Source organism: Muntiacus reevesi, chromosome 14, assembly GCF_963930625.1.
Source record: "Muntiacus reevesi chromosome 14, mMunRee1.1, whole genome shotgun sequence".
Lineage (NCBI taxonomy): Eukaryota > Metazoa > Chordata > Mammalia > Artiodactyla > Cervidae > Muntiacus > Muntiacus reevesi.
This window is the reverse complement of record NC_089262.1, coordinates 57914740-57942625: the sequence shown is the minus strand read 5'-3', so window position 1 is coordinate 57942625 and position 27886 is coordinate 57914740. Positions and strand designations below refer to the sequence as shown.

Below are 27886 nucleotides of genomic sequence, written 5' to 3'. Positions count from 1 at the left end.
TTTTTGGGGAGCAGGGAGGGGCCCTTCCTTTTTTCTTAATATCTTTATTAAAAAAATTTTAAATTAGAGGACAATTGCTTGACAATATTCTGTTGGTTTCTGCCATATAGTAACATGAATCAGCCATAGGTATACATATGCCCCCTCCCTGTTGCACCTCCCTCCCACCTCCCAGCACATTCTCTTTCTAGGTTAAAATTCCATGGACAGAGGAGCCTGGTAGGCTGCAGTCCATGGGGTCGCAAAGAGTCGGACACGGCTGAGCGACTTCAGTGTCAGTGTCAAAGGCTGTCTGGATTTGAACTCCTCGTGCCATTCAGCAAATCTCCACTGGCTATCTAATTCTACATATGGTACTGTTTCTATTTCAATGCTATTCTCTCAATTAATCCCACGTTCTTCCTCCCCTGCTGTGCTCACAAGTCTGTTCTCTGTTTGCATCTCCACTGCTGTCCCGCAGGTAGGTTCATCAGTACCATCTTTCTAGATTCTATAAATATGCATTAACATATGATATTTTTCTCTGACTTACTTCACTGTGTATAACAGGCTCTAGTTCATTCACCTCATTAGAACAGGAATGATTCAAACACATCGTTTTTATGGCTGAGTAATAGTCCCCTATATACATGTACCGCAGCTTCTCTATCCATTCATCTGTCAAAGGCCATCTGGGCTGCTTCCATGTCATAGCTATTGTAAACAGTGCTGTGATGAACACCGGCGTACATGTGTCTTTTTCAATTATGGTTTTCTCAGGGTATATGCCTAGTAGTGGGATTGTTGGGTCAAATGGTAGTTTTATGGTGCCATATGACCATAAAACCGTATGGCCATATGGTAGAGTTGGACACGACTGAGGAACTGAACAATGGTAGTTTTATTCCAATTTTTTAAGCAATCTCCATCCTGTCCTAAATAGTGACTGTATCCTCAATTCTTACACCATGTTCCTTGCAAGGACTATTCAGCAGCCAAATTAAAACAACTTCAGCTAGATTAAAGAGGTTATGTCTGACACGAGTATTTTTAGAGGTTACCTGAACTCAGAAAATTCAATCTTAATATCAAGCTCTCTTTGGGTTATATAGTTCAATATTATACAAGTATAATATTCTTATGGAATGACCTCAGTTTGGATATCAGATTTTTTAAGAAATGTATACTAAGAAATGTATTTACCAGAGACAGGACCCTAAAGACAGACTAAAGGTTATAGGTCCCAGTAACATTCCCTTACACATTGAAAAAAAAAGTTTAAAAGTTTAAAACTGAAAAATTAGCAAGGGAAGATATCCTACATGTACCGGTGGGCTGTGATGCTTGCTTGCCCATTCACCTTTATTAACTATGGCAAATTAGGGCATGTGTACTTGGACCCAGAGAAGAGCCAGTTACCCAGTTACACTATTCATTTTATTTAATTCTTTTTTTTTTTTGCCATGCATGCAGCTTACTGAATTTTAGTTTCCCCACCAGTGACTGAACCTGGATACTGGCAGTGAAAACACTAAGTCTGAACTTAGTGGACCACCAGGGGATTCCTCTGTTCCACTTTTGAAAATGGAAGACCTTAAAAAAAAATAAAATGGAAGACCTTATGAGTTATAGTTCTACAGGCCATGAGTTTAATGTTAATGATCTAATAATACATATTAAATAAGGTATCTTGAGGACTTCCCTGGTGGTTGAGTGGATAAGACTCTGTGTATCCACTGCAGGGGGCTGGATGCTGGTTGGATCCCTGGGCAGGGAACTAAGATCCCGCATGCAAAAAAAGAATAAATAAAAATTTCCAGTGGTCATGTATGGATGTGAAAGTTGGACTATAAAGAAAGCTGAACGACGAAGAATTGATGCTTTTGAACTGTGGTTTTAGAGAAGACTCTTGAGAGTCCCTTGGACTGCAAGGAGATCCAACCAGTCCATCCTAAAGGAAATCAGTCCTGGGTGTTCATTGGAAGGACTGATGCTGAAGCTGAAATTCCAATACTTTGGCTACCTCATGTGAAGAGTTGACTCACTGGAAAAGACCCTGATGCTGGGAGGGATTGGGGGCAGGAGGAGAAGGGGACAACAGAGGATGAGATGGCTGGATGGCATCACCAACTCGATGGACATGGGTTTGGGTAGACTCCGGGTGTTGGTGATGGACAGGGAGGCCTGGTGTGCTGCGGTTCATGGGGTTGCAAAGAGTCAGACACCACTGAGTGACTGAACTGAACTGAAATAAATAAATAAGGTATCCTTACACAGAAACATATAAAACAAGGTTATGTACTAATGGGGAAGTGATGAAAATGTGACCAGAGCAACATTAGGTTTTTCATTTTCTTTTAAACATTAGGTTTTGAAGGAACCAATCTTACATTTCCCATAGGAACAATGGTTCAGGACTTGCTAATTCTTTGCTTGCAGCGACTTTAAGAGAACATAACTAATGCAATTAATGAGAACTGATTACTTCTAAGGAAACTACTTCTTTTCAAAAGAAGAGAAAGCTCAAACACAGGCAGCCCTGAATTTTTCTTATGGAACAAAGTTGCATATGTTTTCTGACACGAGATACAGCCACACACCAGGTTTTGCTTCTAGCAACAGAATTGGGAGCTAGTCTCCTATCAGAACACTAGATACCTTTTTAATACCCCCAATGCCTACATTGTAATAATTTACTATATTTTGAAGAAAAGAAGTCGGCCTCCAAAATTAAACTCAGTGAATAAACATTTTTTTATCTTTTCCATAGAGAAATCTAGAAATTATCCAGATTTTAAAAATCAAAATGTCTTAGAATTACTGACATTGAAAGTTTTGTATAATAAAGAGTACATGGTTGGTTAAACTACAACTTCTTAGAGGGAAGAAGCTTTTCAAACTATAGAGAAATACTTTCACTAATACCTATAACATGCACACATACCTAAGTCATACTACTGGTAAAACAATAACACTTGTGTTAACACTTGTGTAAGTTTAAGACACAATAATGCTTATACTAAAAAAAAAAAAATTACTGGTAAGTGATAAAACACAGTGGGCACTGAAAAATAAAGACTATTTAGTTGAGATGACCAAACAACACAATGAGAAAAAGCTTTCTGAGAAAGTGCCCAAGAATTGGTACTCAGAGAAACAAGAGATTTCTATGAGCCAGCAGAGGAATATCAATGCTGAAAATGAAGGTTCATTTCGAGTACATCATCTTAACTCTACACCAAAGGTTAGATCGACAAACCAGACAGAAAGAATCGTGATTCAAAAAAGGACTTGTTTACCACTGGAGGTAATTAAAACACCAACTCTTCATCTCAAAGTAATTTATCCTGTCTTTCCAGTTGGAAATGTATTTAAAGGTATTAATAACTAAGCAAACCCAGTTAGTGATGAGGAAATCTATTTTTATAGAAAAATGCCAGCTAACAATTATAGAAATAACAATAAAAGTAGAAAATTCACCATTTCACAATCTTAAAATTACTAATCAGACAAGGACTGAAAATGGACACTAAATCTCTTAGGTGAAAGACTGTCAGAAAATCCTATATGCTGCCAAAGCATCTTCCAATAGATCATGTGCCAAGTGCAAGAGGAAGTTACAATGAAGAGTTTTGACTATCACCTCCTTAATCTACCGATCAAATTTAACCTCAAACAGCAGGATAACAAGACCCTGGTCTCTTCAGTAAGTCAATGTCGTGGAGAGAAAGAGAAGGTGAAGGGAACTGTTCTAGATTTTAAAGCCCTAAGAGATATAATAATCGAATGTAATGGATGGTTCTTGATCATGCACTGGTTTTAACAAACCAGATATAGAAGACATTTTGAGGACAACTGGAAAAATGTGAATATGAATGGATCACTAGATCATATCAGGGAATTAAATGTCAAATGTTTACATTTTATGTTAAAATACTCATGGGGGGAAATGATGGCTATATTACAGGTTTGTGAATATTCATTTACTATTCTATTTTTCTTTATGTTTGCAGAATCTCAAAATTTTTAAAGTTTAAAAAGAAAGAGAGAAAAAATATTCTAGCTTGGGGGCCAAGGGCAATTATGGAATTAGGAAGTGAAGAAAAAAAAAACATTTTACAGGGTAAAATGCTGCTGCTGCTAAGTCGCTTCAGTCGTGTCCGACTCTGTGCGACCCCATAGACAGCAGCCCACCAGGCTCCTCTGCCCATGGGATTTTCCAAGCAAAAGTACTGGAGAGGGCTGCCATTGCCTTCTCCACAGGGTAAAATAATTGATGATTATTTTAGGTTATATTTAGTAAAAAACTAGTATGTAATTTGCCTACTTGCTTCAGAGTGAGATAATCTGATATGCTAAATATATTAGCACCCAAATGGTTTACTATGCTTTATACATAAGAGGGAAAAAGAGATAAAAGTAAAGGAGAAAACTCAAAGTCTCCGGAGTCTTTTAATGAGGCAGGAGTAGTAAGGTCAGACAGTTTTCTACCACAGGTGAGATGGACTCAAGAGTACAAAGTCAACATGAAAGTTTTTAACTTCCTACAACCAACTAAAAGGCAGAGACACATCCGAGGTCAAATATTTCTAAACATGTCTTGGGGCTTCCCTGGTGGCTCAGTGGTAAAGAATCCACCTGCCAATGCAGGAGACACAGATTTGATCCCTGGGTCGGGAAGATCCCATATGCTTCAGAGCAACTAAGGCCCAAGCACCACTATGACTGACCTTGTGCTCCATCTACAGCCCAGGAGCCACAACCACTGAGGTCTGAAGCCCACACGTCCTATACACAGCCTGTACTCTGCAACAAAGAGCAGGCAGTGCAATAGAAGCCCGCTCACCACAACTAGACAGCAGCCCCGCACGCTGCAACTAGAGAAACGCCCACACAGCAAGAGACTCAGCATGGCCAAAAAAAAAAAATTAATAAAGAAGCAAAAATAAATAAATAAAAACTGCTTTAAAAAAAAAACCAACATTTCTTATTTAGTTACCTGTTTTGGCTGCCTTTCTAAGACTTCAGCTTTTAACCAGGTTTCAACTTCTTCAATTTTCTTTTTATGCACAGCAAGTTCATGCTAAAATTTTCAAGTTTAAAATAAAAACACTTTAACTCAAAAATTTTTGATATATCACACAGATTATTCTACACATTTTTAATGAAAAAACTAGCAAATGAGTAACATGATATAATAAAAAGGTCTTTTTGATTATACTTAATTCTTTATATTGATATGGAAAAATTATATTGTTAAACTGACCACAACATATGAATATTTGAAGCACATCTGAAGTTACGAAATATTTTAAAATTCTGAAATATATTTTGGTAAGGTAATAAATAGGGAGGGGCCTTACATTTAGCAAAAGATTAAATGGATCAAGTCAATGTTATGGGTTGATTAAGTTAAATTACATCAAAGGGTTAAATTAAATCAAAGACAAATAACCAATGATATATCTTCAGAATAACTGTTACAAAAATTCGAGACTGGAAATAAAAAAACATAGAAGTTATTATTTTTTTCTAATTCATTTAGGCAAAAAGGTTTTAATGTATAATAACTGAAAATGCACATCCCTCTCTTTCCTGAAACTAAATTATGAAGACTTCTTTGTATGTTAATTATTACCTGAGTTTCTGGTTTGTATTTATCCACCCATGGTTCATTTTCTGACAGATATTCTTCTGAATTTTCTAGACCATAGATCTGTTTAGAGGAAGATAGGTTTCCTCCTTTGCTAGCTGGAAGTCTGCTACTTTCTACTGTGGAAGGCACCTTTTTTCTTCTAAGACTTGAGTTATTCACACTTAATGATGTGGTAGTAATAGTAGAAATGCTTGTAGTCTCTGAAAAACCATCAAATGATGGGTCTACCCAGTTTGTTACCTGAAAAAAAGAAACCATATAAATAAACACATATTTTTTTGCATCTATTACCTATGTAACTATTCTATTAAAAACAATCTTGTATTAGCAACATTGACAATAAATCTCACAAATTAGTTCTTTAAATAAAACTGACTCTATGTACTAGTTATTTTTCTACTTTACAGTAAGTATAAATGCATGCTTATCTACTTGACAATGGCAATGATGAATGCCATATAAATGAATACAGAGTACAAACAATTATTTTTATAAATAATCATCTTTCCAGGGTAAAGATGGGTGGCTTCCCTGGTAGCTCAGACAGTAAAGAATCTGCCTGCAATGCAGGAGACCCAGGTTCAATCCCTGGGTTGGAAGGCCCCTGGAGAAGGAAATGTCAATCCACTCCAGTATTTTTGCCTGGAGAATCCCATGGACAGAGGAGCCCGGTGGCTACAGTCCATGGGGTTGCAAAGAGTTGGATACGACTGGGTGACTTTTACTTTCAGGGTAAAGATGAGGCTGATTCTTTTAAAACTCATTTGTAGCCTTGAAACACAAATATTAAAATCACCTATCAAACAAGAAGTAAAATAGAATAAAGAAAAAGGCATGATTTTAACCATGTAGAGCAGTAAGGAAAGTAACACTTCTGCCTTGACCAGATTAATATATTCACAAACTAAGAACCATTTCATACACTAAAATAATCCCTATCAGCCTTAAGATTTGTGAGGATAAGGTCAAGAATACTGATGCTATGAATAATCTGTATTTATGACTTGATTATATTTTTCTTCAGCTCATGAAGCAACCTGGAGAAGGCAATGGCAAGCCACTCCAGTACTCTTGCCTAGAAAATCCCATGGACGGAGGAGCCTGGTAGGCTGTAGTCCATGTGGTTGCTACTAGTCGGACATGACTGAGCAATTTCACTATCATGCATTGGAGAAGGAAATGGCAACCCACTCCAGTACTCTTGCCTGGAGACTCCCAGGGACAGGGGAGTCTGGTGGGCTGCTGTCTATGGGGTCACACAGAGTCAGACACGACTGAAGCGACTTAGCAGCAGCAGCAGCAGCATGAAGCAACTAGTAAGTTTCTGAAAGGGAAGCAGGCTTTCCAGAGAGGATGATCTGTCAGATTTGTTCAGGAGAAAGAGTACTGGGTTAATAGAACAGGAAAATCAGTGAGTTCTACTTCACAGTCCTCTGATCTATAAAAACTCCTGACCTTTCTATATTTCCCTCCATCATTTCTTTTTCTTTAAAATCCTTCGTAATGATACATAGAGAAAAATGAAAAAACAAAATATTTTAACCTAAAAATATTAAGGAGTATTAAAAATACTTAATTTTTTAATTATTAAAAATATTTAATAATTTTAATTTTAAAAGTGAATTTTTTCTTAACATTCCAACAGTATAAATCTAGAAAAATCTAGTTCAGTGCCTGACTTTTGGAATTCTCTGCCTGGCTAACAAGGGGGAACCAATATATTTTTTCCTTGGAGAACGCTCAGCCACAGTTGTGAACCATTTACTACACAATGCTTCTTGTCGAAAGGAAAGGAAAAAAAAAAAAAAAAAAGGAGGTTGTTACTGCAAGTAGGCTCAAGAGAAGGAAGTTAGGGCTTACAGGTGTCTTATGAATGCAAAATCACACTTCACTCCTCTTATAAAGGCAGAGGTTAGCATCATGATCAGCAGAGAATAAAGGAAGGAAAACCTCCAGGCAAAAAAATTTCAGTCATAGCTACCCCTCTCATTTCCTCCTCTTTAAAAGACTGTCACTGGTACTACAATTTTGGCCCCTTTCCTTTATAAAAATAGAGTACATGAAAATATGAGTAGTAGTAAAACTCTTAATAGCAATTCCGATCTAGCAACTTCAATATGCATGTTACTCATACATTTTAAAGTTTTATTTCTTACATAATAGTGAATTTAACTTCCTTAAAAAAAAAAGAAGATAAGAGAAACAGCAAAGTTAAATAATTTACTTACAGTCAGAGGAAAATCAGATTCACCACTAGGAAAATGGATAACTTCCAGTACACTGTGTGACACTCATCCCACCCAATAACTTTACTGAGAACTGGTATACTGAACCACATAATTTCTAAGAGGTGGGGGTTTTCAAGTTACAATACCACATACAACATATTTCTTTCTCTTTGATTGCTCTTTCATTCCCAATGTTCATCACAGCACTGTTTACAATAGCTAGGAAATGGAAGCAACCTAGATGTCCATCGGCAGACGAATGGTTAAGAAAGCTGTGGTACATACACACAATGGGATACTACTCAGCTATTGAAAAGAATACATTTGAATCAGTTCTAATGAGGTGGATGAAACTAGAGCCTATCACAGAGTGAAGTAAATCAGAAAGAAAAACACCAATACAGTATATTAATACATATATATGGAATTTAGAAAGATGGTAACGATGACCCTATATGCGAGACAGCAAAAGAGACACAGATATAAAGAAGACTTTTGGACTCTGTGGGAGAAGGCGAGGGTGGGATGATCTGAGAAATCAGCATTGAAACATGTATATTACCATATGTGAAACAGATGACCAGTGCAAGTTCAATGTATGAAACAGGGCACCCAAAGCTGGTGCACTGGGACAACCCCAGAGGATGGGATGGGGAGGGAGGTGGGAGGGAGGTTCAGGATGGGAGACACACGTACATCCATGGCGGATTCATGTCAATGTATGGCAAAGACCACCGTGATACTGTAAAGTAATTAGCCTCCAATTAAAATAAATAAATACATTAAAAAAAATTAAGGTTGTGTTTTCAGTGCACAGTTGTTTCACAATTTAGTATTAGAGTCTTTAGATCACTAATTATAATAAATACTGGGCACCGTTACTTTGACTGTAGTAGCAAGTCATTAGGAAAATATTCAAAAATTTGTAACTCCTTTTGGGCAACTATCACGTGGCCATTTTAGTGTATCATACCTTTGTAGAAGATACCTTTGGTCTAAAAAAAGTTTTTGACATTATAAACTTCAATAGTTCCCATCCGTAGTATACAACCTGTAGTACATTAAAGTATAATTCACCTGGGGGAAAAAAAAGAAAAAAAAAAATCTCAAATTCAGAAAATTGTAAAACAGAAGTACAGTGATATATATTGATAAAATCAACAACATAATAAAGGCTCAAGAACGAGTAAAAGAGAATACAGTAAATATACAGGCAGTAAGAAATCAAAATGCTACAGTGAATTTTATTTTTAATGACTATAACTGTCAATTATCTACGAAGATACATTTTTCACATGAACTCAGTACTGTATTAGATAACAGAAAAACTAGACATTTGTGTACCTCTGTTTTGTTAAGAAAAACTGAACAATTCTCTTTGTGCAGTTTTTATTCTGAAAATTAAAATTAAAATTTTCCACACTTCAGGGCTTCCCTAGTAGTCCAGTGGTTAAGAACAGTGCCCTGCAATGGAAGGGACGTCAGTTCCATTCCTGGTCTGGAAAGATCGCCCCACACCAGAGCAACCAAGCCCCTGCACAGCAACTACGGAGCTCACACACTCTCAAGGCAAGGAGTACCCAAGAAGTCCACACTGCCACTACAGCGTAGCTCCCGCTCACCGCAACTAGAGAAAGCCTGCATGCAGCAAGGCAGACCCAGGGCAGCCAAAAATAAATAAATCAATTTTCCCCCCACACTTTAAATTTCAAAAATTTCCCCCAAATTTCACATAACCAAAAAAGCTGCGTACAATGAATTCAGACTTATCACTGACTTTTAGGCAAAGACTTTATATTTTACTGTAAAGTTTTCCTATATTTGAACACGTCAAACGTTTCTTCTTATTTGAACACGTCATCAAGACTTTTTTTGGCAACACTCTTCTGAATGTCATAGTTCTTCAGTGTTTATATAAACTGGCGAAAACTCAGCAATTTTAAGTTTGCCAGAAGGAAAGTTTTTTAAAGTCTAAAAACCTGTAAACTGAGCTTTATAGTTTGGAGACACACATAATTTATGTGTAAACACTTCCACACACTAGAAAGCAAATCATACAGACTCACATATTTTTCACGACTGGGAACGTCTCTGCTTTCCAGTTTCAAAGAGGTACATAAGTGGAAAAAGCACCTCTTTGAGTGAACATGGTTGGCAGGTCGAAATAAGAAAGACAGACTGTTGCTCTGGTCAGAATTCTAGCTGCTCTTTGAAAACAAGGCTGACAGTTACCTCCTTAAAAAGTAGGCAACTGTCCTTGAGGATACCAGGTTCCTGAAATGAGATGTCAGCGGTAGAAAAGACCTTGAAGAGTCTTTCTAGCACACCCACCACCCCCCTACACACTGCACTGGAGATAACTAAGCTGAAATATTTGTCCAAGGTCAGGCTGCTAGTCAGGCGAGAGCCGAGAAGAACTCCCGTGCCTCTGCTCCAGGCCAGAGCTCAGCACCCCCACCCTCTCACCCCCAGATGGGATGGGCAGTTCAGGAGGAGGAGCCACGAGAGGCCGGGAGGCGTGAAGGCAGACATGGATTCGCGTCTCGAGGACATATATACACCACAGCCGCAGCAACGACAGCCTTACTTTCGGGTAGCTGCATCCCCTCGTGGGCGGAGGGGAGCGGTGGAGCCCAGGCTCTGCTCCGGGTGGAAGGGAAGCCACCCGGCCCTGCCCGAGCTCAGCGCGGAAGCCTCTCAGAGGCCCCGCCCCCCGGGGACCTTCCAGATCAGCCGGCGCTTCCGCGACCCAGTCCGGAGGGCGGGGCCGCCAGAGGAGCGACTGTCTTAGGCATCCAGCGCACTGCCTGACTCGAAGCGCCGGCCCGACCGGTGGTGGTATCTCGGACCCTGCGATGGGAGCGTGTCCTCGAGGGCCGGGTAACCAACTGTGGGTGACGAGGCGGCGGAGGTGGGTCTCGAGCGCCCCTCCGGGCCTCGAGTACCCCGAGCTGCTGGCGCTCGCCGCTGCCCGCCCCTGCCAGCCCCTCCCAGGAGTGTGTAGAGCGCGTGTGCAGAGGCGTGCGGAGCCAGCGCAGCGAGGACCATGTTGCTTCCGAACATCCTGCTCACTGGTCAGGGCGCGCGGTGGGGTGGTGGCGAGGGCCTGGGCTGGCCCGGGACGCCGAGTGCTCTGGGGCCTGGCCCGAAGGGGTTCGCTTAGTGTTCTGTGGGGAGGCTCGGCCAGGGCCGCGTGGCGGGGTTGTCGTCGGCAGGGCCTCGGAACCCGGCCCTCGCGGCGGTTTTGCGGGAGGCGGGGGGGAGGGGACGAGGGGACGACGAACGTTAATTCTGTTGGCGAGAGGTGGCCTTCTCGGGGAGGCGGAGAGAGGTAGATAGGTCCAGCTCCCTTTTTTGGCAAGCTGCCTAATCTTTCTTAATCACGTTTTTGTTTGTAAAATGGCTGTTGCTTTACTTAGGTAGGGTTGTCTTTGGGTTGGTAGCTAAATAACATAAAGCAGTATCTGGCCCTTACTAGATCTCTTAATGATGGATGCCATTATTAGGTCTTGAGGCTTCTTGAGTTGCCTCTCATTTTTCCTTTGTATCTGAGAGTCAGGTGAAAGGAGTCAGATGTTTGTGCTGTGGGTGATTCATTTGTCATATACGCTGGCGGAGGTTGCCTCAGGGGCTTTTAAAATTTTGAGAACGGAAGGCATCGACTGAGCATCTCTGGTCGTTTCTTGTCCAGAGATGCTGTAAAATTCCTGGGACGAATGTGGGGTTTCTTCTGGGTCTTTGGATCCAAGCTCAAGGCTCCTGTTATGAGTGCGGGGCCCTGAAATGCCACATAGTGACTTCAAGAATATTATTTCTAATTTAACTCTGAAAATGTTTAACTGTTAAATTTTAGTTAATAGCATCACGGGACATTCATGTAAAAATCTAATGGGTGTAGATGCTGTTGCAATACAAAATTGAGGCGCTCTTTGTGGAAACAAAGCAGTTTTATCTTTTAACAAAACAAGCATACTGGCAGCACAGAAGTCTTGTCTGTTTCTGAGAGCAGCAGATTAACGTCAACAAATTAACATTTAAGCCTGCTCCTTAAGAGGAAGGTTTTACAACATCTTATTTGTTTGGGTCAGACAGTATCTTAGTTTAATATTAAACCATATAGTTAAAAGTATAAACGTGATCATTTTATTGAAAACATGGTGAGTTTAGGATTCAAACTTGGTGTATTATAGTGGACTGGAGGTAAAATGTTTTCCTTATAGGTAGACCTGAATTTATTCCTTTTATCTTTAATTATAATGACCAGATTTTATAACTTTGGCATTAAATCTGAACAGCTGAAAATTAAGGGTATGATTATTTATCTTGAAGCAATATGAAAAAGGGAAGGTGAAGAACAATGTATAGTATTGCCGTTTAGGTAGAAGAAGGAAATATATGGTATGTGTATGTATTGATATATATGCGTGCAATGTGTATGTATGTACACATTAAAACAAATGACGGCAGTTTATTTGAGGTGGCTAATTTTATTCTGGGAATTTCCATGCTGGCAAACAGTCTGTGATTGGCATCAGATCCCAAGCCCCACTTGCTCTGGTAAAATCAGATACACTGGGTGAAATTCTGATATCCAGCAGGCTTTGGGTAGTTCATTAGGTTATGGTGTGTGTTCGTATAGAATTGCTAATTAGGAAACTTTTCATTTCAGTTGTTGAGAATCTTAAGGGTAGATCAGTGGCTAAAGTCTAATAAGTATTTCATGAACAGTATTTTTCTGTGGCTTGTCTTACAGGTACACCAGGGGTTGGAAAAACTACATTAGGCAAAGAACTTGCCTCAAGATCAGGACTGAAATACATTAATGTGGGTGATTTAGCTCGAGAAGGTAAGGGACACTTTGGTGTTAGGTTTGTTTATTTAAAAAGTGAGAGAGAAATAATGAGGTATTAGCTCTGTATTTGTGAGAAAGAAGAGAAAATTTTCCATGAAGGAATTTATGCTCTGTTGGGAACATAGAACATATTGTCTCATGCTGTGTCCTCGTTATTTTGACTGCTGCATCCCCTCTCCAATTGGCTAGCAGTTTTTGTGGACAGTAATAACTGGAACAGCTTCCATGAAGATAGGACCATTTGAATATGAAGAAGAGTATTTTGAGTTGCACTAAGCATATATGTATAGAGAGAAAGATAGTCTATGAGCTAACTGGAAGGACAGAATTTTGAACTCAGGTAGTAGGATATGACTGTACGATGGTCTTAGATTAGTTTGATAGATGCATGCCTACAAGCACCTGCACATATTTTATTATTTTTTTTTTTTGTTTGCACATATTTTAAAGTATGTGTTTTTACCTGTTTTACCCTGGTTTTTCCCAGTCTTTGATCACTTCCATTATTTGTGTCTTCATCTTTTTATATTCTCTAACAGGTAGACACTCCATAAATTTAAGTAAAGGGAACTTTAAATGTGCCTCATTAAAATTAAAAAGATTTAACATTTTTTAATTTCTATTTTTAAAAGCTTGTATTTAGAAATTTAAAAGTTCCTGACAGTTGCTACTAAAGTAACTATTTCACGTTTGATCTAATGTACATATTTTTTTCAAATGATCTAAAGTTTGATCACCGGATATCATGGAGTCTGGCAAGATGGCTTCTCCCAAGAGCATGCCGAAAGATGCACAGATGATGGCACAAATCCTGAAGGATATGGGGATTACAGAATATGAACCAAGAGTTATAAATCAGATGTTGGAGTTTGCCTTCCGATATGTGACCACAATTCTAGATGATGCAAAAATTTATTCAAGTCATGCTAAGAAAGCTACTGTTGATGCAGATGATGTGCGATTGGCAATCCAATGTCGTGCTGACCAGTCTTTTACCTCTCCTCCCCCAAGAGACTTTTTATTAGATATTGCAAGGCAAAGAAATCAAACCCCTTTGCCATTGATCAAGCCATACTCAGGTCCTAGATTGCCACCTGATAGGTATTGCTTGACTGCTCCAAATTATAGACTTAAGTCTTTACAAAAAAAGGCGTCTACTTCTGCAGGAAGAATAACAGTTCCACGGTTAAGTGTTGGCTCAGTTACTAGCAGACCAAGTACTCCCACGCTTGGCACACCAACCCCACAAGCTATGTCCGTCTCAACTAAAGTAGGGACTCCAGTGTCCCTCGCAGGGCAAAGGTTCACAGTACAGATGCCCACTTCACAATCCCCAGCTGTAAAAGCGTCACTTCCTGCAACATCAGCAGTTCAGAATGTTCTAATTAATCCGTCATTAATTGGGTCCAAAAATATTCTTATTACTACTAACATGGTCTCATCACAAAATACTGCCAATGAAGCATCAAATGCATTAAAAAGAAAACGTGATGATGATGACGACGATGACGATGATGATGACGATGACTATGATAATTTGTAATCTAGCCTTGAAGCATGTAACGTGTATACTTGGTTTTGAATCTATTGTACTGAGATTAAACATGCATGCTAGATGTTTCCATGTTGTGTTCTAGAAAAAATAGTATTTAATGAGTAAATATGCTTACCATACTTTTCGATTGAGCTGTTGTGTTGGATTTTCTTTAATAGGATTAGTAATGGTTTCTTGTCAGCCTTTAAGTGTAAAAAATAAAGTTGCAATTCGTGTGTTTAATTGTTGGTACTTTGGCAATTATGTTCTTAGGTTTTTTTTTTTTAATGCAGTTTTCCACCTCATCACCAACAGAATTAGCAGTTGGAAAAACTTGAAGTTGTTGCAGTCTACTCCTTACCACTAGAGTCACTTCTAGTGTTTTCACATGTTTAGATCATAGTATGATCTCTGGTGTATAAGTCACTCTTATGGGCCATTCTTTCAGATTGCTGAAGTATAACTATGTCTGCTTTTTAGAGAGACCACTTGGTCAAGATTTTTAGTTATAATGAACCTTACCCATTTGGGCTTCCCTGGTGGCTCAGATGGTAAAAAATCAGCCTGCAATGCAGGAGATCTGTGTTTGATCTCTGGGTCGCGAAGATCCCCTGGAGAAGGGAATGGCTACCCACTGCAGTGTTCTTGCCTGGAGAATGCCATGGACAGAGGAGCCTGCCAGGTGCAGTCCATAGAGTCGCAAAAAGTCAGACATGGCTAAGTGACCAACACTTATCCATTTAGATTTATCTTTTTCAATTGCTGGAGTTTTTCTTAGGTTCCATTTTTCTATTCCTTTGGTTATATTTAAGGATCTTTGGTGTGTGTCTCAGTATCTCACTCCTTAAGAATTTTAAGTTTTTTCCCAGTTTCCCTTTTTGCAGGTCAGTTATGTATCTTTTGCTCGTATTCTTGATACTATAAACTAGTATCATGCTTATATTTTTAATCCAGGTTTGGTGTTCAAATTATAGTTGATAAAACTTAGGTCTTTATTTGCTACTCTGTGTAGCTTGTCATTCTGCATTTTATACCCACATGAAATCTGGTTTGTTCCTTTGCCTGTGCAACTTTACTATTTTTGATAAGGGATTTCAGAGTCACACGTGTGCTTGTCGCTAAGTCATGTCCGACTCTTTTGCGACCTGATAGACTGTAGCCCACCAGGCTCTTCTGTCCATGGGATTTTCCCAGCATGAATACTGGAGTGGGTTGCCATTTCCTCCTCAGAGTTATACACAGGTGTCAATTTCAGTCATGTCTTCCAGTTCTCACCCACTCAATGTTCCTAAACTTAATGAAATTATAATCTGTTATGAATAGCACTGAGAGCAACAGTAGCACCAGACTAAGGATGATCCTCAGTAAGACGCTGTCCTCTTCACTGAGTCTCTGCTTACACGCAAACCATCTTAGTCGTGTGCCTTGATGGTGCCTGGTCTTGACCACTCTGTGTTTTATTGATGAGTTAGTTAATGAGATGGACTCTTATAAATGGGACGTTTTTCCTCCTATTATGCCAGATAAAGGATCGCTGATCTGATTTAACATGTTAGATGATGTGCTTTATCAGAGTTTTCAAAATGTACCAGATTTTTTCCCCCCACAGATGCCATTTGAATATATCTGAAAATCTAACTAGGAGATAGTTTGAGATATTCAGCTGCCTCATTTTTCCCCAAATGGTAATATGTTTTAAGGGAAACCATTCAATCTTTTACAAAGCACTGTTTCTCAGTGAGGTGATTTTTGTCCTTCAGGGGATATTCTGAGACATTTTTGCTTGTCACAACTAGAGTGGGAGGTTTTCTCCTGATCTCTAATGGGTAGATGCCAAGGATTCTGCTGAACATCCTGCAATTCACAGGATGGTCTCCATCTCCATAACAGAATTCAGTTCAGTCACTCAGCCCTGTCCGACTCTTTGACCCCGTGAACTGCAGCACGCCAGGCTTCCCTGTCCATCACCAACTCCCAGAGCTTACTCAAACTCATGTTCATTGAGTCAGTGATATCATCCAACCATCTCATCCTCTGTTGTCCCCTTCTCCCACCTTCAGTCTTTCCCAGCATCAGGGTCTTTTCCAGTGAGTCAGTCCTTTGCATCAGGTGGCCAAAGTATTGGAGTTTCAGCTTCAGCATCAGTCCTTCCAATGAATATTCAGGACTGATTTCCTTTAGAATGGACTGGTTGGTTCTCTTTGGAGTCCAAGGGACTCTCAAGAGTCTTCTCCAACACTACCCTTCAAAAGCATCAATTCTTTGGTGCTCAGCTTTCTTTAATAGTACAACTCTCACATCCATACATCATTACTGGAAAAACCATAGCTTTGACTAGATGGACCTTTGTTGGCAAAGTAAATGTCTGCTTTATAATGGCTGTCTAGGTTGGTCACAGCTTTTCTTCCAAGGAGCAAGTGTCTTTTAATTTCATGGCCAAGCTCAAAATGTCAGTAGTATTTCAGGTTTAGAAACCTGCTATAAGTCATGAGACCAAAACAAAACTGGTTTTAAATGAATGTGTCTAAATGGAGTTTATTGCCATCCTGGTAATCATGTCAAATTTCTGTATTATTTTTAAGAGACCATCTATGTTGCTTAGAACTAAAGCAGGAAAAATTAGGTGGGGAATTAAGCTTAATAAAACAATAGGGAGTCCTGAATGTGGAGGGACCAAGACTGCTTTTGTTACCCCTGTTCATTCAGTCTGCATTACTCACTGTCCTTTCCCATGTGCAGTCATTTAATTACACTTGTTATTAGCACCCTTAATTTTTTTGGCCACTAGTTTATCAATCTTCAGCCTCTGTCCCTAACCCCAGCATGCTCATGGATCTAGGTATTAGACACATTTCAAATACCTGGCCCACAACACTTAAAATCTTGATGTGTTTCTAACCCAAGGGTTGGAGAGCTACTGCTGGTTTTGTAGGAGCCACTAGCTAAAGAGTAGGCTGTAAATTCTGAAATATTTATTGTCTGGCCCTTTATAGAAAAAGCTTGCTGCCCCCACTCTAACCTCTGTATCTCATTTTTCTCCTCTCTTTAATCACCTACCACTGGAAGACTTTGAAACTAACTTATTCCTTGTCCTCTCACCAACACTGCTATCCCAATTTCATATGATTCTCACCTTCCCACCATATACCTCTTTTCCTCTGTGATCTTGTAATCCTGCCTCTCCATCTAGTAATCTCATTGACTCAGAACTGGACAGTTCTTTTTGCTGGTGACTCTTAGATTTATAATTAAAACTTAGCCCAATTTCTAAACATCTACTAGATGTAACCATCTGGATAGTTCTGGACATTTCCAAATTAATGTTTAGATGCTCTGAAGTCATCCCTGCCTGTCCACTCCTGATTCCTGTCCCGCCACACATACAAATGCATTCACATGCTACCCAGATGCACTTGGCTTCTGAGCTCGATTGTTTAAAAACTCCGTTTGATACCCCTATTCCATTCATAAGACTTGATACTGTGTCCCTGGTACCCATGAACCATCCTCAAGACCATTAGCACTGAATCTCAGTATCTCGTTTAGTTGCCAAGTTGTGTCTGACTTTTTTTGTGACCCTGCAGACTGGAGCCCTGCAGGCTCCTCTGTCCATAGGTTTTTCCAGGCAAGAATACTAGAATGAGTTGCCATTTCCTATTCCAGGGGATCTTCCCAACCCAGGGATTGAACCTGTGTCTCCTGAGTCTCTGCATTGGCAGGCTGATTGTTTAAATACTGAGCCACCTGGGAACAAAGGATCATCTTACCTACCTTTTTTTTTCTTAGCTTCAAGTTTCTACTTAGAAGTTACCTCCTCCAGGAAGCTTCCCCAAATATCCTGCTTATGTTCCTCACCTAAAAGATGCCCATCTTATTGTTCCCAATGATCTACAGCATTAAATATTACAACTTCCAGATTATTTGTCTGTGATCTCCCATATTAATGTAAACTGTTGAAGGACTGAGTTGGTCTTGGTGTTCAATTTGTTCACCATTATATCTTCATTTCCTCTGTAATTACTGGACATGGTGTTTGATAAATGTTTTTTGAAATGAATGTTGGAAAGCTTGGGTTACACTATTTTATTAAAATGTGTTAACATGATTTTAAGAAATCCTGCATTTCAGCATTGCAATATGTAAAGACTTTTAATAATAAAGTTAATACTGCTATAGTTGTATTTTAGACAACATATATTAAAAAATTATTTTACTAGTCTGGACTTAAAGTATGAAGGAACATTTATCTACCCCAGATTCCCACATAGTACAAAATCAGCAGTAGGTATTCTCCATTTTGTGGCATTGTAAAAATGTATATATAATATGTATATAAAGTAATGTAAAAATAATGGAGAAATTTAACAACCTAATACTCTATTAAGTTTAGTTACATACTTCAGCCAGTTAGTAAAGAAGATTTAACTAATTCACTATTGTTGAGTATTTTAAAGCGTCTTTTGTACTTTTTTCTGGTTAGAAATTCAGAGGTCAAAAAATCTCTGGACAGGACATTTTTCTTGAAAAAATTACAGATTTCCAGGGTGGGCCAGTGCAATGTTGCTGTAAGCCGGTTCCCGTGGGTGCAGCGTGTGATGACCTATTTTGCTTCAACGACATTTAACTTGGATCCAATTACAGAAACTTATGGGATTCCTTACTTAGAGTACCTCGCCCACTGGCTAGAGTACCTCGTCGTTGCAGAGGCCCCTGGTGGAGAGCTAATTGGTTATACCATGGGCAAAGCAGAAGGCTCAGTGGCAAGGAAAGAAGGGCATGGGCACATCACAGCTCTGTCGCCGGAATTTCGGCGCCGTGGTTTGGCTGCTAAACTTATGGAGGAGATGTCAGAAAGAAAGGGTGGGTTTTTTGTTGATCTCTTCGTAAGAGTGTCTAACCCAGTTGCTGTCAGGATGTACAAGCAGCTAGGCTACAGCACGTACATGATAGTCAGGAGGAGTATTCAGCGAGCAACGGTAGCCGGATGAGGACGCTTACAATGTGAGGAAGGCACCATCCAAAGACACTGAGAAGTCTGTCGTGCCATTACCTCTTCCTGTGAAGCCAGAAGACGTTGAATAACCATGAACAGTGGTTCTTAGGCTGATGATGCTCCAGATAGTTTATGGACAATATTATTTTCATTAGATGATCTTGGAGCTCTATTAGGAGAAAAGGGGATCATTTAGCTCTTAAAAACTTCAAGAAAATACAGGTTATTAACTTATTTTAAGTCATCTTTTCTACTAGCAATATTATACCTTCTAAAACTGTCCACTGTAAAAAAATCCAATCAAAAAAGGCAGCTAGGTCAGAAGGAATCATTCCACTGGCATGGCTCATAACATACTGTCTACAATATGCTCGGGAAAAGCCTGCTCCAGTCCCCTAAATGCTGTACCTGAGAACTGCTGCTGTATATACAGTTTTTTATTTTGTATTGAACTTAAGCTTTAAAAGCATATTTGAAATGTATGAATCTAAGATGTGTAATAAAATGTACTGTTGACTCTAAAAAATAATTACACATTTTCAGAGTCAATTTACTAAATACATAATGTAACAGTTATAAAAAGGCTTATTTAAATTTGCATCTCTTTAGTAGCTGGGAACTTCCAGCTTTTTTTCATGTATTGTTTACTAATTATCTTTTCCATTATGTGTGAATTGTTTTCTTGTTACTAAGTTACTTTTTTCAAGATATTTATATAGTCTACATTTCAGTCCTTTGTCCTAGTATAAATAGTTCTCCCTGCTATTAAAAAAAAAATTCTTCAGAGATTTAACATTTTATTTATTTGAATCAGTTATTTTTTTCACAAACTCAAATGAATCATTCCTTTGTAAGTTTAGTTTTCCATTGGTTATCTTTGGAATGTAGTAATTAACTTTTTAGTCCACCTAGAATTTGTGTTGTAAAGTACGGGTTTAGATCATTTTCTGTATTGTTAACCAGTTTTCCCCACACCAAGACAGGTTAACTTTTTAGCAGGTGAGAGTTTCTGGCAGCTGCACAGTAACCCGGGAAGTCAGAGGTCACACTAGGGTTCCAGAGAAGTGGTTCCTGTGCTGAGAATCCGTCCACAGACCCTCCGGGAAGACAGTTAAAACTGCCTCTGCCTTCCACTAACCCTCAGGGACCACCCTTTGGTCACTTCAGAACTTATGCTCATTTTAAGCTTATTTCAACCTGTGCCAGATTATTAAGGGGAAGAGGTAGAAGACTATAGCATGCTTTTTGAGATGGCTAAAAGGATGATCTAAGTCTGCCTCTAGAGTACATACCTCCTAGGGGTTCAGGGTGAGGGTAGGATTGGTATGTCTCACCTCCTTAAGACACACTTCATTTGAAAGAAAACTAATTTACTGGAAAGTTTTTATGTTAGATTTAAATTTGCCTTCTTTATGCCTGCCCCCATCATTCTTGTTTTACCTTCTGAAGTTTAACCGTTGGCTTTTGGGGATGCTGGCAATCTAGACGTTCAGGAGCATCTGTATACTGACTTTCCTTCTCCAAACCCCAGGCATATGTGACCTCGGTGACAGGGTTCATGCGTGGGATCAAGCACCAGTTGTTGCTTTTAATTAGTTTTATATCCTTGGCCTAATAAGTTTGGAACTTAATCTGATGTTAATGTATGTGAGTGTTTGTATCCCCCTCACCACCAATCTGTAGCTTAACAAAACTAATGTTTTCTTCTTACAGCAGCACAAATACCGAAGTTGGTTCTCTGTAGATGGTTTCAGTTTTGAAACCATCAATAGCTAAAGTGGTTGCAGATATACTGTTATCCAAATTTCCTTCTAGACAAAATTCTAATTTATCAGCATTGCTCATTATATTTGGTGTCCATGTGACACTGTTGTATTAATGCCTTCTCATCTCTAAAAAAGTAATTGAAAATTACTGAAAGTTACCAAGAGAAGACTACTTTAATATTCCAATGTAAATCTCTTTTAGGGCAGTTATATGATGGCTATGATGAAGAGTATGACTGTCCCATTTTAGATGAAGATAGAGTAAGTACAATTTTGTTAATAAAGTATACATTTAAAAAATTTAATAGGAGAGTTGACCTCAGGTTTTTTTTTTTATTTGATTGCATACTGAGGTGATAATATTTTTTAGCTTATTTACTTTTTTGACCTCAGTTTTTAAAAGTATTCATCTTTATTTTTTCCCTTTCTTACAGGTAGTTGATGAGTTAGAAAACCAGATGAGTGAAGGTGGAGTTATTGTTGATTACCATGGCTGTGATTTCTTCCCTGAACGCTGGTTTCATATAGTATTTGTGCTGAAAACAGATAACAGTATTTTGTACAAAAGACTTGAAAATAGGTAAGAAAGGAAAAACTTAAATTCTTAAAGTATTGTATAAACTTTTACTCAGATTCCTGAAGTTGGCAAAATACTAACATCAAAAAGGTTCTATTTGAAAATGTGACTACTTTATATTTTGTTCCCATCATAAACCAAGTTTGTATAGACCAACATTCTGAACCTAAGAGAAAAAGATGCATTTGTAAAACACAAGCAGTAATTTCTGAGTAAATGAAGAGCCTAACTGGCAGTCTGATTCAGTAAAAAGTACTGTATAGCAACGCTATTTAGTCATGCTTTTCCTAATGTAAAGCTTCTCTAGGAAAACAGCCAAGACAACAGCATATTCTTTGCTATGGAATGGACATTACCCACTTAAATCATCCTCACAACAGAAATGAGAACACTTAGAAAAACTAACGATAAATTAACCTTTCACAATATATTTGAGTTCTTCCTTTCCAAGAGAGCATCAGGCTTAATCCAAAAAACAAAGTTTTATGGAAAACATTTACCTACTGTCTTTTGATTCAAGCTGTGGCAAAGGGGGAATTTTAAAGGAATTTAGAGAGAAGTTTCTGGAAGGAAAATTCCACAAGTTTGCCTAACTAAGGTCAGGTTCAGAATTTGTGTTCTCAGTGTCATAGTCAGCTCTGACTGAACACCATTGAATTGTGTGTGTGTATGTGTGTGTGAGTCGCACTCTTTGCGACCCCATGGACTGTAGCCTGCCAGGCTCCCTCTGTCCATGGAATTCACCAGGGAAGAAGACTGGAGTGGGTTGACATTTCCTTCTCCAGGGGATCTTCCCAACCCAGGGATCAAACCTGGGTGTCCTGCATTGCAGGCAGATTCTTTACCATCTGAGACACAAGGGAAGTTAATCCTTGCACAAAAATATATAGTATGAAATATACAGGGAAAGTTAGGTGGGAATAATACCTGAAGCTTTCATCATCTTTCTTTAGGCAGGAAAAGCCATTAAGAATATTTGAACAGAGAAGTAATAGAGACAATATGGTAAATATGCCTTTTCTTAAAAACCACTTAACATTTTTATTCAAAATTAAAATTTTATGTAAATAAAGATTAAAGTATGAGAAAGGCAGTCTTGTTTTTAACCATTGAAAAAATTAATCACTTATTTAATTTTTTTTAATGAAAACTATTTAAAGAAAAAACTTTATTGAAATAAATTCACATACCATATGAATTGTACAACCCATTTGAAGCATACACTTCAGTGGTTTTCAGTGTATTCACAGAGTTGTATATCCATTATTATAACCAATTTTTTACAATGTTCACGACCTCCCCACCTCAGAAAAACCCATACCCATTGGCAGTCACTCCTCATCTCCCCTCAGTCCCCAGTCCCGGGTAACCAGTCATTTACTTTCTTTCTCTGTGGATTTGCCTATTCAGGACTTTTTATATAAATGAAATCACACAAAATGTGATCTTCTTTTGTGTCTGGCTTCTTTTATTTAGCATAATGTTTTCAAGGTTCATCTGTATTGTAGCATGTACTGGTACTTCTTTTCTTTTTATTGCCAAATAATATTCCATTATATGGATATACCACATTTTATTTATCTGTTTATCAGATTATAGACATTTGGGTTGTTACAACTTTTTGGCAATTATGAATAATGCTGCTATGAACATTCATGCATGTGTTTTTCTGTGAACATTATGCATTCATTCATTTATCTTGGGTATTGAAGTTTCTCTAGGAATAGGGTTTCTGGGTCACATGTTAAATAGCTATGTATAACTTTCTGAGAAACTGTCAGACATTTTCCACAGTGACTGCACCACTTTACATTCCCAGGAGTAGTGTATGAAGCCTCCAGTATTTTCACATCCTTGTTATTATCTTCGATTGCAGCCATCCTAGTGGATGTGAAGTAGTATCACATTGTGCTTTTCATTTGCATTTCCTTGATGGCTGATGATTTTGAGTGCCTTTTCATGTACTTATGGGCCATTTGTATATCTTTTGGAAAAATATCTATTTAGACCTTTTGCCCAATTTTTAACTGGGTTATTTGGCCTTTTTTTACTAACTTGTAAGTTTTTTTTTATGATTTTAGATATCAGTCCCTTATCAGATATAAGATTTGCAAAAACTTTCTCTCACTCTATGGGCTGTCTTTTCATAAAGTTAATCACCTTTTGAGTAGTTCAATCTAATTTTGGTTGTTAACAAAATTGGATTAATTTGAGTCTGAATTTTCCTTACTCATTTCACTAGCTAGTTGGATAATTTATATCTTCCTAAAGATTATACAAGTTACTTGGGAGGGAGGCAGAAGGGGGGATTGGGATGGGGAACACATGTAAATCCATGGCTGATTCATGTCAATGTATGACAAAAACCACTACAATATTGTAAAGTAATTAGCCTCCAACTAATAAAAATAAATGAAAAAAAAAAAGATTATACAAGTTAATTTTTTCAGTGTCTTTGGAACTGGTAAACTACAGATACATCTGTGTGATCTAGTACCCAATTAGTATATGATATTCTTTATCATGTGCATTTTATTTTATTATATGCATTTATTTGCTATATATGTCTATATCTTAATTCCTCTAACTTTTAAAATTTAGAACCATAACTATAGACTGCTTGTCTCATAGCTGGGCATCTGGCTTGAAGTAAGTAGATGTTTGCTAATTGAATGGCTGACAAATTGGAGGGGGAGGAATGCCAACCTATTATTTCCAGGTAAAGAGACTAAGAAGTATTTTTGTGTGATTTTTCATGTGTTCAAAAAGTGTATAGGTTCAGAAGTGTCCAGTTTCTAATTTGTTCCTAAAACTAGTTAATGCCATTCAGATTATCTCCTCTTTGCCTTCTAGGGGTTATAATGAGAAGAAACTAAAAGATAATGTTCAGTGTGAAATTTTTCAAGTTCTTCATGAAGAAGCCTTAGCATCCTACAAGGAAGAAATAGTACATCAACTGCCGAGCAATAAACCAGAAGATCTAGAGGATAATATCAATCAGATACTGAAATGGATTGAGCAGTGGGTCAAAGATCACAGTTCTTAACAAGAATGGCCACTGCAGAATCACTCTTGATATCTCTCTGCTGATGTCACATAAATTATTCAGTTATCAATAAAACTTTCTTATTGAAATTGTGCTGTTAGACTAGGAGGTGGATAATATAAAGGTTTATGTTTGGGTTTTTTTCTCTATGAGAAAGCTAAACTCGAATATAATGAATAATACTATTAAGGATTGAGAGTTAAAACTGTGAAAGTTTATTACACAAGAAAATCAAGATGATCTCTTAAAATAAAACACAGGTTAAAGATAAAGCATCAATTTTCCATTTTTCTTTCTTTAAAAAAAAAAAAAAAGGAAATGGTAATACTTGCACTCTGTATAGGATTCAAAATGTTCAAAAGCATATACAGATGGTGCCCAACTTAAAATGGTTCAGCTTAGGATGTTTTGACTTTATGATGAAGCAAAAGCGAGAACATACATACTGGAAATTGATAGCTTATGGTAAATGATGTCTGATTCATGATCTCCGAAGAAGATTTAGTTTCGGGACCAGGGACCAGGCTTGATCACTCAAGAGCTTTTGCATAGCAGAGTGTTAGTGAAGTATCGAAAGGACAGAGAAAGCTTCTGACACAGACATCAGAAGCAGGATGGAGAGTGCCCCTCCCCCCAGTCTAAGCAAGGGAGTTACATACTTTCAAAATTAGTTATTACAATAAATCAAAAGAATGTCTCAAGGTTGTAAAGCTCTTACTAGACCACTCCCATAATTTACATTTTAAGGTAACAGGATTAGCCGGAAGGTTTTCCAGAAGGAGAAACTGTCCTCAAGCTGGATACATTGTTGTTATATAATCCTTGCTAAGTAACTAAGTGTTAGCCACTCAGTTCTGCAGGACTCTTCGGGATCCCATGGACTGCAGCCCACCAGGCTCCTCTGTCCATGAGATTTTCACCAAGGAGTGTAGAAAAAAATGTTCGTCCATTCCTCCTCCTTGAGAATTCCAGACTCTCCTCTTCGGGAGCCCCAGATCCCTCTTTTCCTCAGGGACCCTGGACTTACTATCAACCTGCCCAGGAATTGACTCTCTCAAAATCATGCTTTGAATTTTTATCTTTTCCTGGGCTAGCGATCTGCATGCAGTCTGTTACCTGTGATGGTGTGGAGTGGGGTGGCTGCAGCTCCCAGTCAGCCAGGTGATAATGAGGGTAAACAACTGAAAAAACTTCCCACCATTCTGTACCATGCAACTGTTCTACTTTTAACTTTCAGTTCAGTAGTCAATAAATTATGAGACAGTTAACACTTTATTATAAAATATGCTTTATGTTAAGATGATTTTGCCCAATTGTAAGTTAATGTAAGTATTCTGAGCATATTTAAGCTAGGCTAGGATGGAAGCTTCCCTGGTCGTCCAGTGGTTAGGACTCCGAGCTTCCACTGCTAGGCGTGTGGGTTCACCCCTGGTTGCAGAACTAGGATCTCACATTCCACAGTGTGGGGGAAAAGAAGGTAGGCTAGGCTAAGCTGTGATGTTTGGTAGGTCAGGTGTATTAAACACATTTTTGACCTAGGATATTTTCAACTTATGATAGATTTATCAGGCTGTAACCCTGGCATAAGTCAAGGAAGATCTGTAGGCTTCCCTTTCAGGCCACCCTGTTCTTTAGTCACTGCTGGATTACCTCCCTTTGGGAAAGAATGTTACTGGTTTGGATGTGTGTGTGCTTTTTTTAAGCATATGATAGCATACCATGCTAACTGTTTCGTCATTTTTTTTTTCATTTAATATATTTTAGATATTATACCATCTTAGAACATACAGGCCTTCCTATTTTTTATTAAGCTGTAATTCACATATCATAAAATGCTATTTTAAAGTGTACAGTCCATTTTAAAAATCGTATTCACAAGATTGTGCAACTACCCCATTCTGCAACACTTTCATCACCCCAACCAAAAGACATCCCATACCTATTAGCAGTCACTTCCCATTCTTCCCTTCTCCTCAGTTCAGTTCAGTTTAGTCGCTCAGTCGTGTCTGACTCTTTACGACCCCATGAATCGTAGCACGCCAGGCCTCCCTGTCCATCACAAACTCCTGGAGTTTACTCAAACTCATGCCCATCGAGTTGGTGATGCCATCCAGCCATCTCATCCTCTGTCATCCCCTTCTCCTCCTGCCCCCAATCCCTCCCAGCATCAGGGTCTTTTCCAACAAGTCAACTCTTCGTATGAGGTGGCCAAAGTATTGGAGTTTCAGCTTCAGCATCAGTCCTTCCAATGAACACCCAGGACTGATCTCCTTTAGGATGGACTGGTTGGATCTCCTTGCAGCCCAAGGGACTCTCAAGAGTCTTCTCCAACACCATAGTTCAAAAGCATCAATTTTTCAGCACTCAGATTTCTTCACAGTCCAACTCTCACATCCATACATGACTACGAGAAAAACCATAGCCTTGACCAGACAGACCTTTGTCGTCAAAGTGATGTCTCTGCTTTTTAATATGCTGCCTAGGCTGGTCATAACTTTCGTTCCAAGGAGTAAGCGTCTTTTAATTTCATGGCTGCAGTCACCATCTGCAGTGATTTTGGAGCCCAAAAAAATAAAGTCTGACACTGTTTCCATTGTCTCCCCATCTATTTCCCATGAGGTGATGGGACCAGATGCCATGATCTTAGTTTTATGAATATTAAGCTTTAAGCCAAATTTTTCACTCTCCTCTTTGACTTTCATCAAGAGGTTCTTTAGTTCTTCTTCGCTTTCTGCCATAAGGGTGGTGTCATCTGCATATCTGAGGTTATTGATATTTCTCCTGGCAACCTTGATTCCAGCTTGTGCTTCTTCCAGTCCAGCGTTTCTTATGATGTACTCTGCATATAAGTTAAATAAGCAGGGTGACAATATACAGCCTTGACGTACTTCTTTTCCTATTTGGAACCAGTCTATTGTTCCATGTCCAGTTCTAACTGTTGCTCCCTTCTCCTAGCCCCTTGCTATCACTAGTCCACTTTGTCGCTATAGATTTGCATATTCTGGAGACTTTATATAAATAGAAACATACAATATGTGGTTTTTCGTATCTGGCTTCTTTCACTTAGTATAGTGTTTTCATGATCATCCATGTTGAAGCCTTAATGAGTACCTCATTCCTTAATATGGTTGAATAATATTCCACTGTATGGCTGTTCCACATTTTGTTTATCTGTTCCATCAGCAGCATAGTATCCATTTTGGGTATTACATTTTATGAACATTAGTGCACATGTTTTTGTGTGGATGTATGTTT

The 27886-nt window shown here is 38.6% G+C and overlaps 3 protein-coding genes across 8 annotated transcripts in view; 2 read left to right on the top strand and 1 right to left on the bottom strand.

Annotated features, from left to right (window-relative positions):
- Positions 1–10574, bottom strand: part of RAD17 (RAD17 checkpoint clamp loader component) — a 34383-nt gene extending 23809 nt beyond the window's left edge. Inside the window, exons 1-5 of one of the 3 annotated variants that reach the window (XM_065905770.1) lie at positions 10451–10574; positions 9930–10137; positions 8837–8940; positions 5618–5875; positions 4979–5062 (exon numbers count right to left, since the gene is read on the bottom strand). In XM_065905770.1, coding sequence (XP_065761842.1) covers positions 4979–5062; positions 5618–5875; positions 8837–8878 — 384 coding nt within the window. In that variant the 5' untranslated portion in view covers positions 8879–8940; positions 9930–10137; positions 10451–10574. Of the gene's footprint in view, positions 1–4978; positions 5063–5617; positions 5876–8836; positions 8941–9207; positions 9328–9929; positions 10138–10450 lie in introns of those variants that run through there. The other 2 variants (XM_065905769.1, XM_065905771.1) reach the window with 2 other exon arrangements.
- Positions 10575–10702: 128 nt separating this feature from the next.
- Positions 10703–24922, top strand: AK6 (adenylate kinase 6). 3 transcript variants are annotated; one of them, XM_065905776.1, is made up of 5 exons: positions 10703–10937; positions 12617–12709; positions 21211–21269; positions 21443–21588; positions 24439–24914. In XM_065905776.1, the coding sequence occupies exons 1-5, from the start codon at positions 10910–10912 to the stop codon at positions 24629–24631; spliced, it is 519 nt and encodes a 172-aa protein (XP_065761848.1). In that variant the 5' UTR covers positions 10703–10909; the 3' UTR covers positions 24632–24914. The 3 variants fall into 3 exon arrangements, with proteins under 3 accessions (XP_065761848.1, XP_065761847.1, XP_065761846.1); XM_065905775.1 differs by lacking the exons at positions 10703–10937; positions 12617–12709 and adding exons at positions 14632–19109; positions 22539–22590 and having other exon boundaries at positions 24439–24567; XM_065905774.1 differs by lacking the exons at positions 10703–10937; positions 12617–12709 and adding an exon at positions 14632–19109 and having other exon boundaries at positions 24439–24922.
- On the top strand, positions 10891–14492 carry TAF9 (TATA-box binding protein associated factor 9). 2 transcript variants are annotated; one of them, XM_065905772.1, is made up of 3 exons: positions 10891–10937; positions 12617–12709; positions 13444–14492. In XM_065905772.1, the coding sequence occupies exon 3, from the start codon at positions 13461–13463 to the stop codon at positions 14256–14258; it is 798 nt and encodes a 265-aa protein (XP_065761844.1). In that variant the 5' UTR covers positions 10891–10937; positions 12617–12709; positions 13444–13460; the 3' UTR covers positions 14259–14492. The 2 variants fall into 2 exon arrangements, with proteins under 2 accessions (XP_065761844.1, XP_065761845.1); XM_065905773.1 differs by lacking the exon at positions 10891–10937 and adding an exon at positions 11172–11194.
- Positions 24923–27886: the final 2964 nt, after the last annotated feature.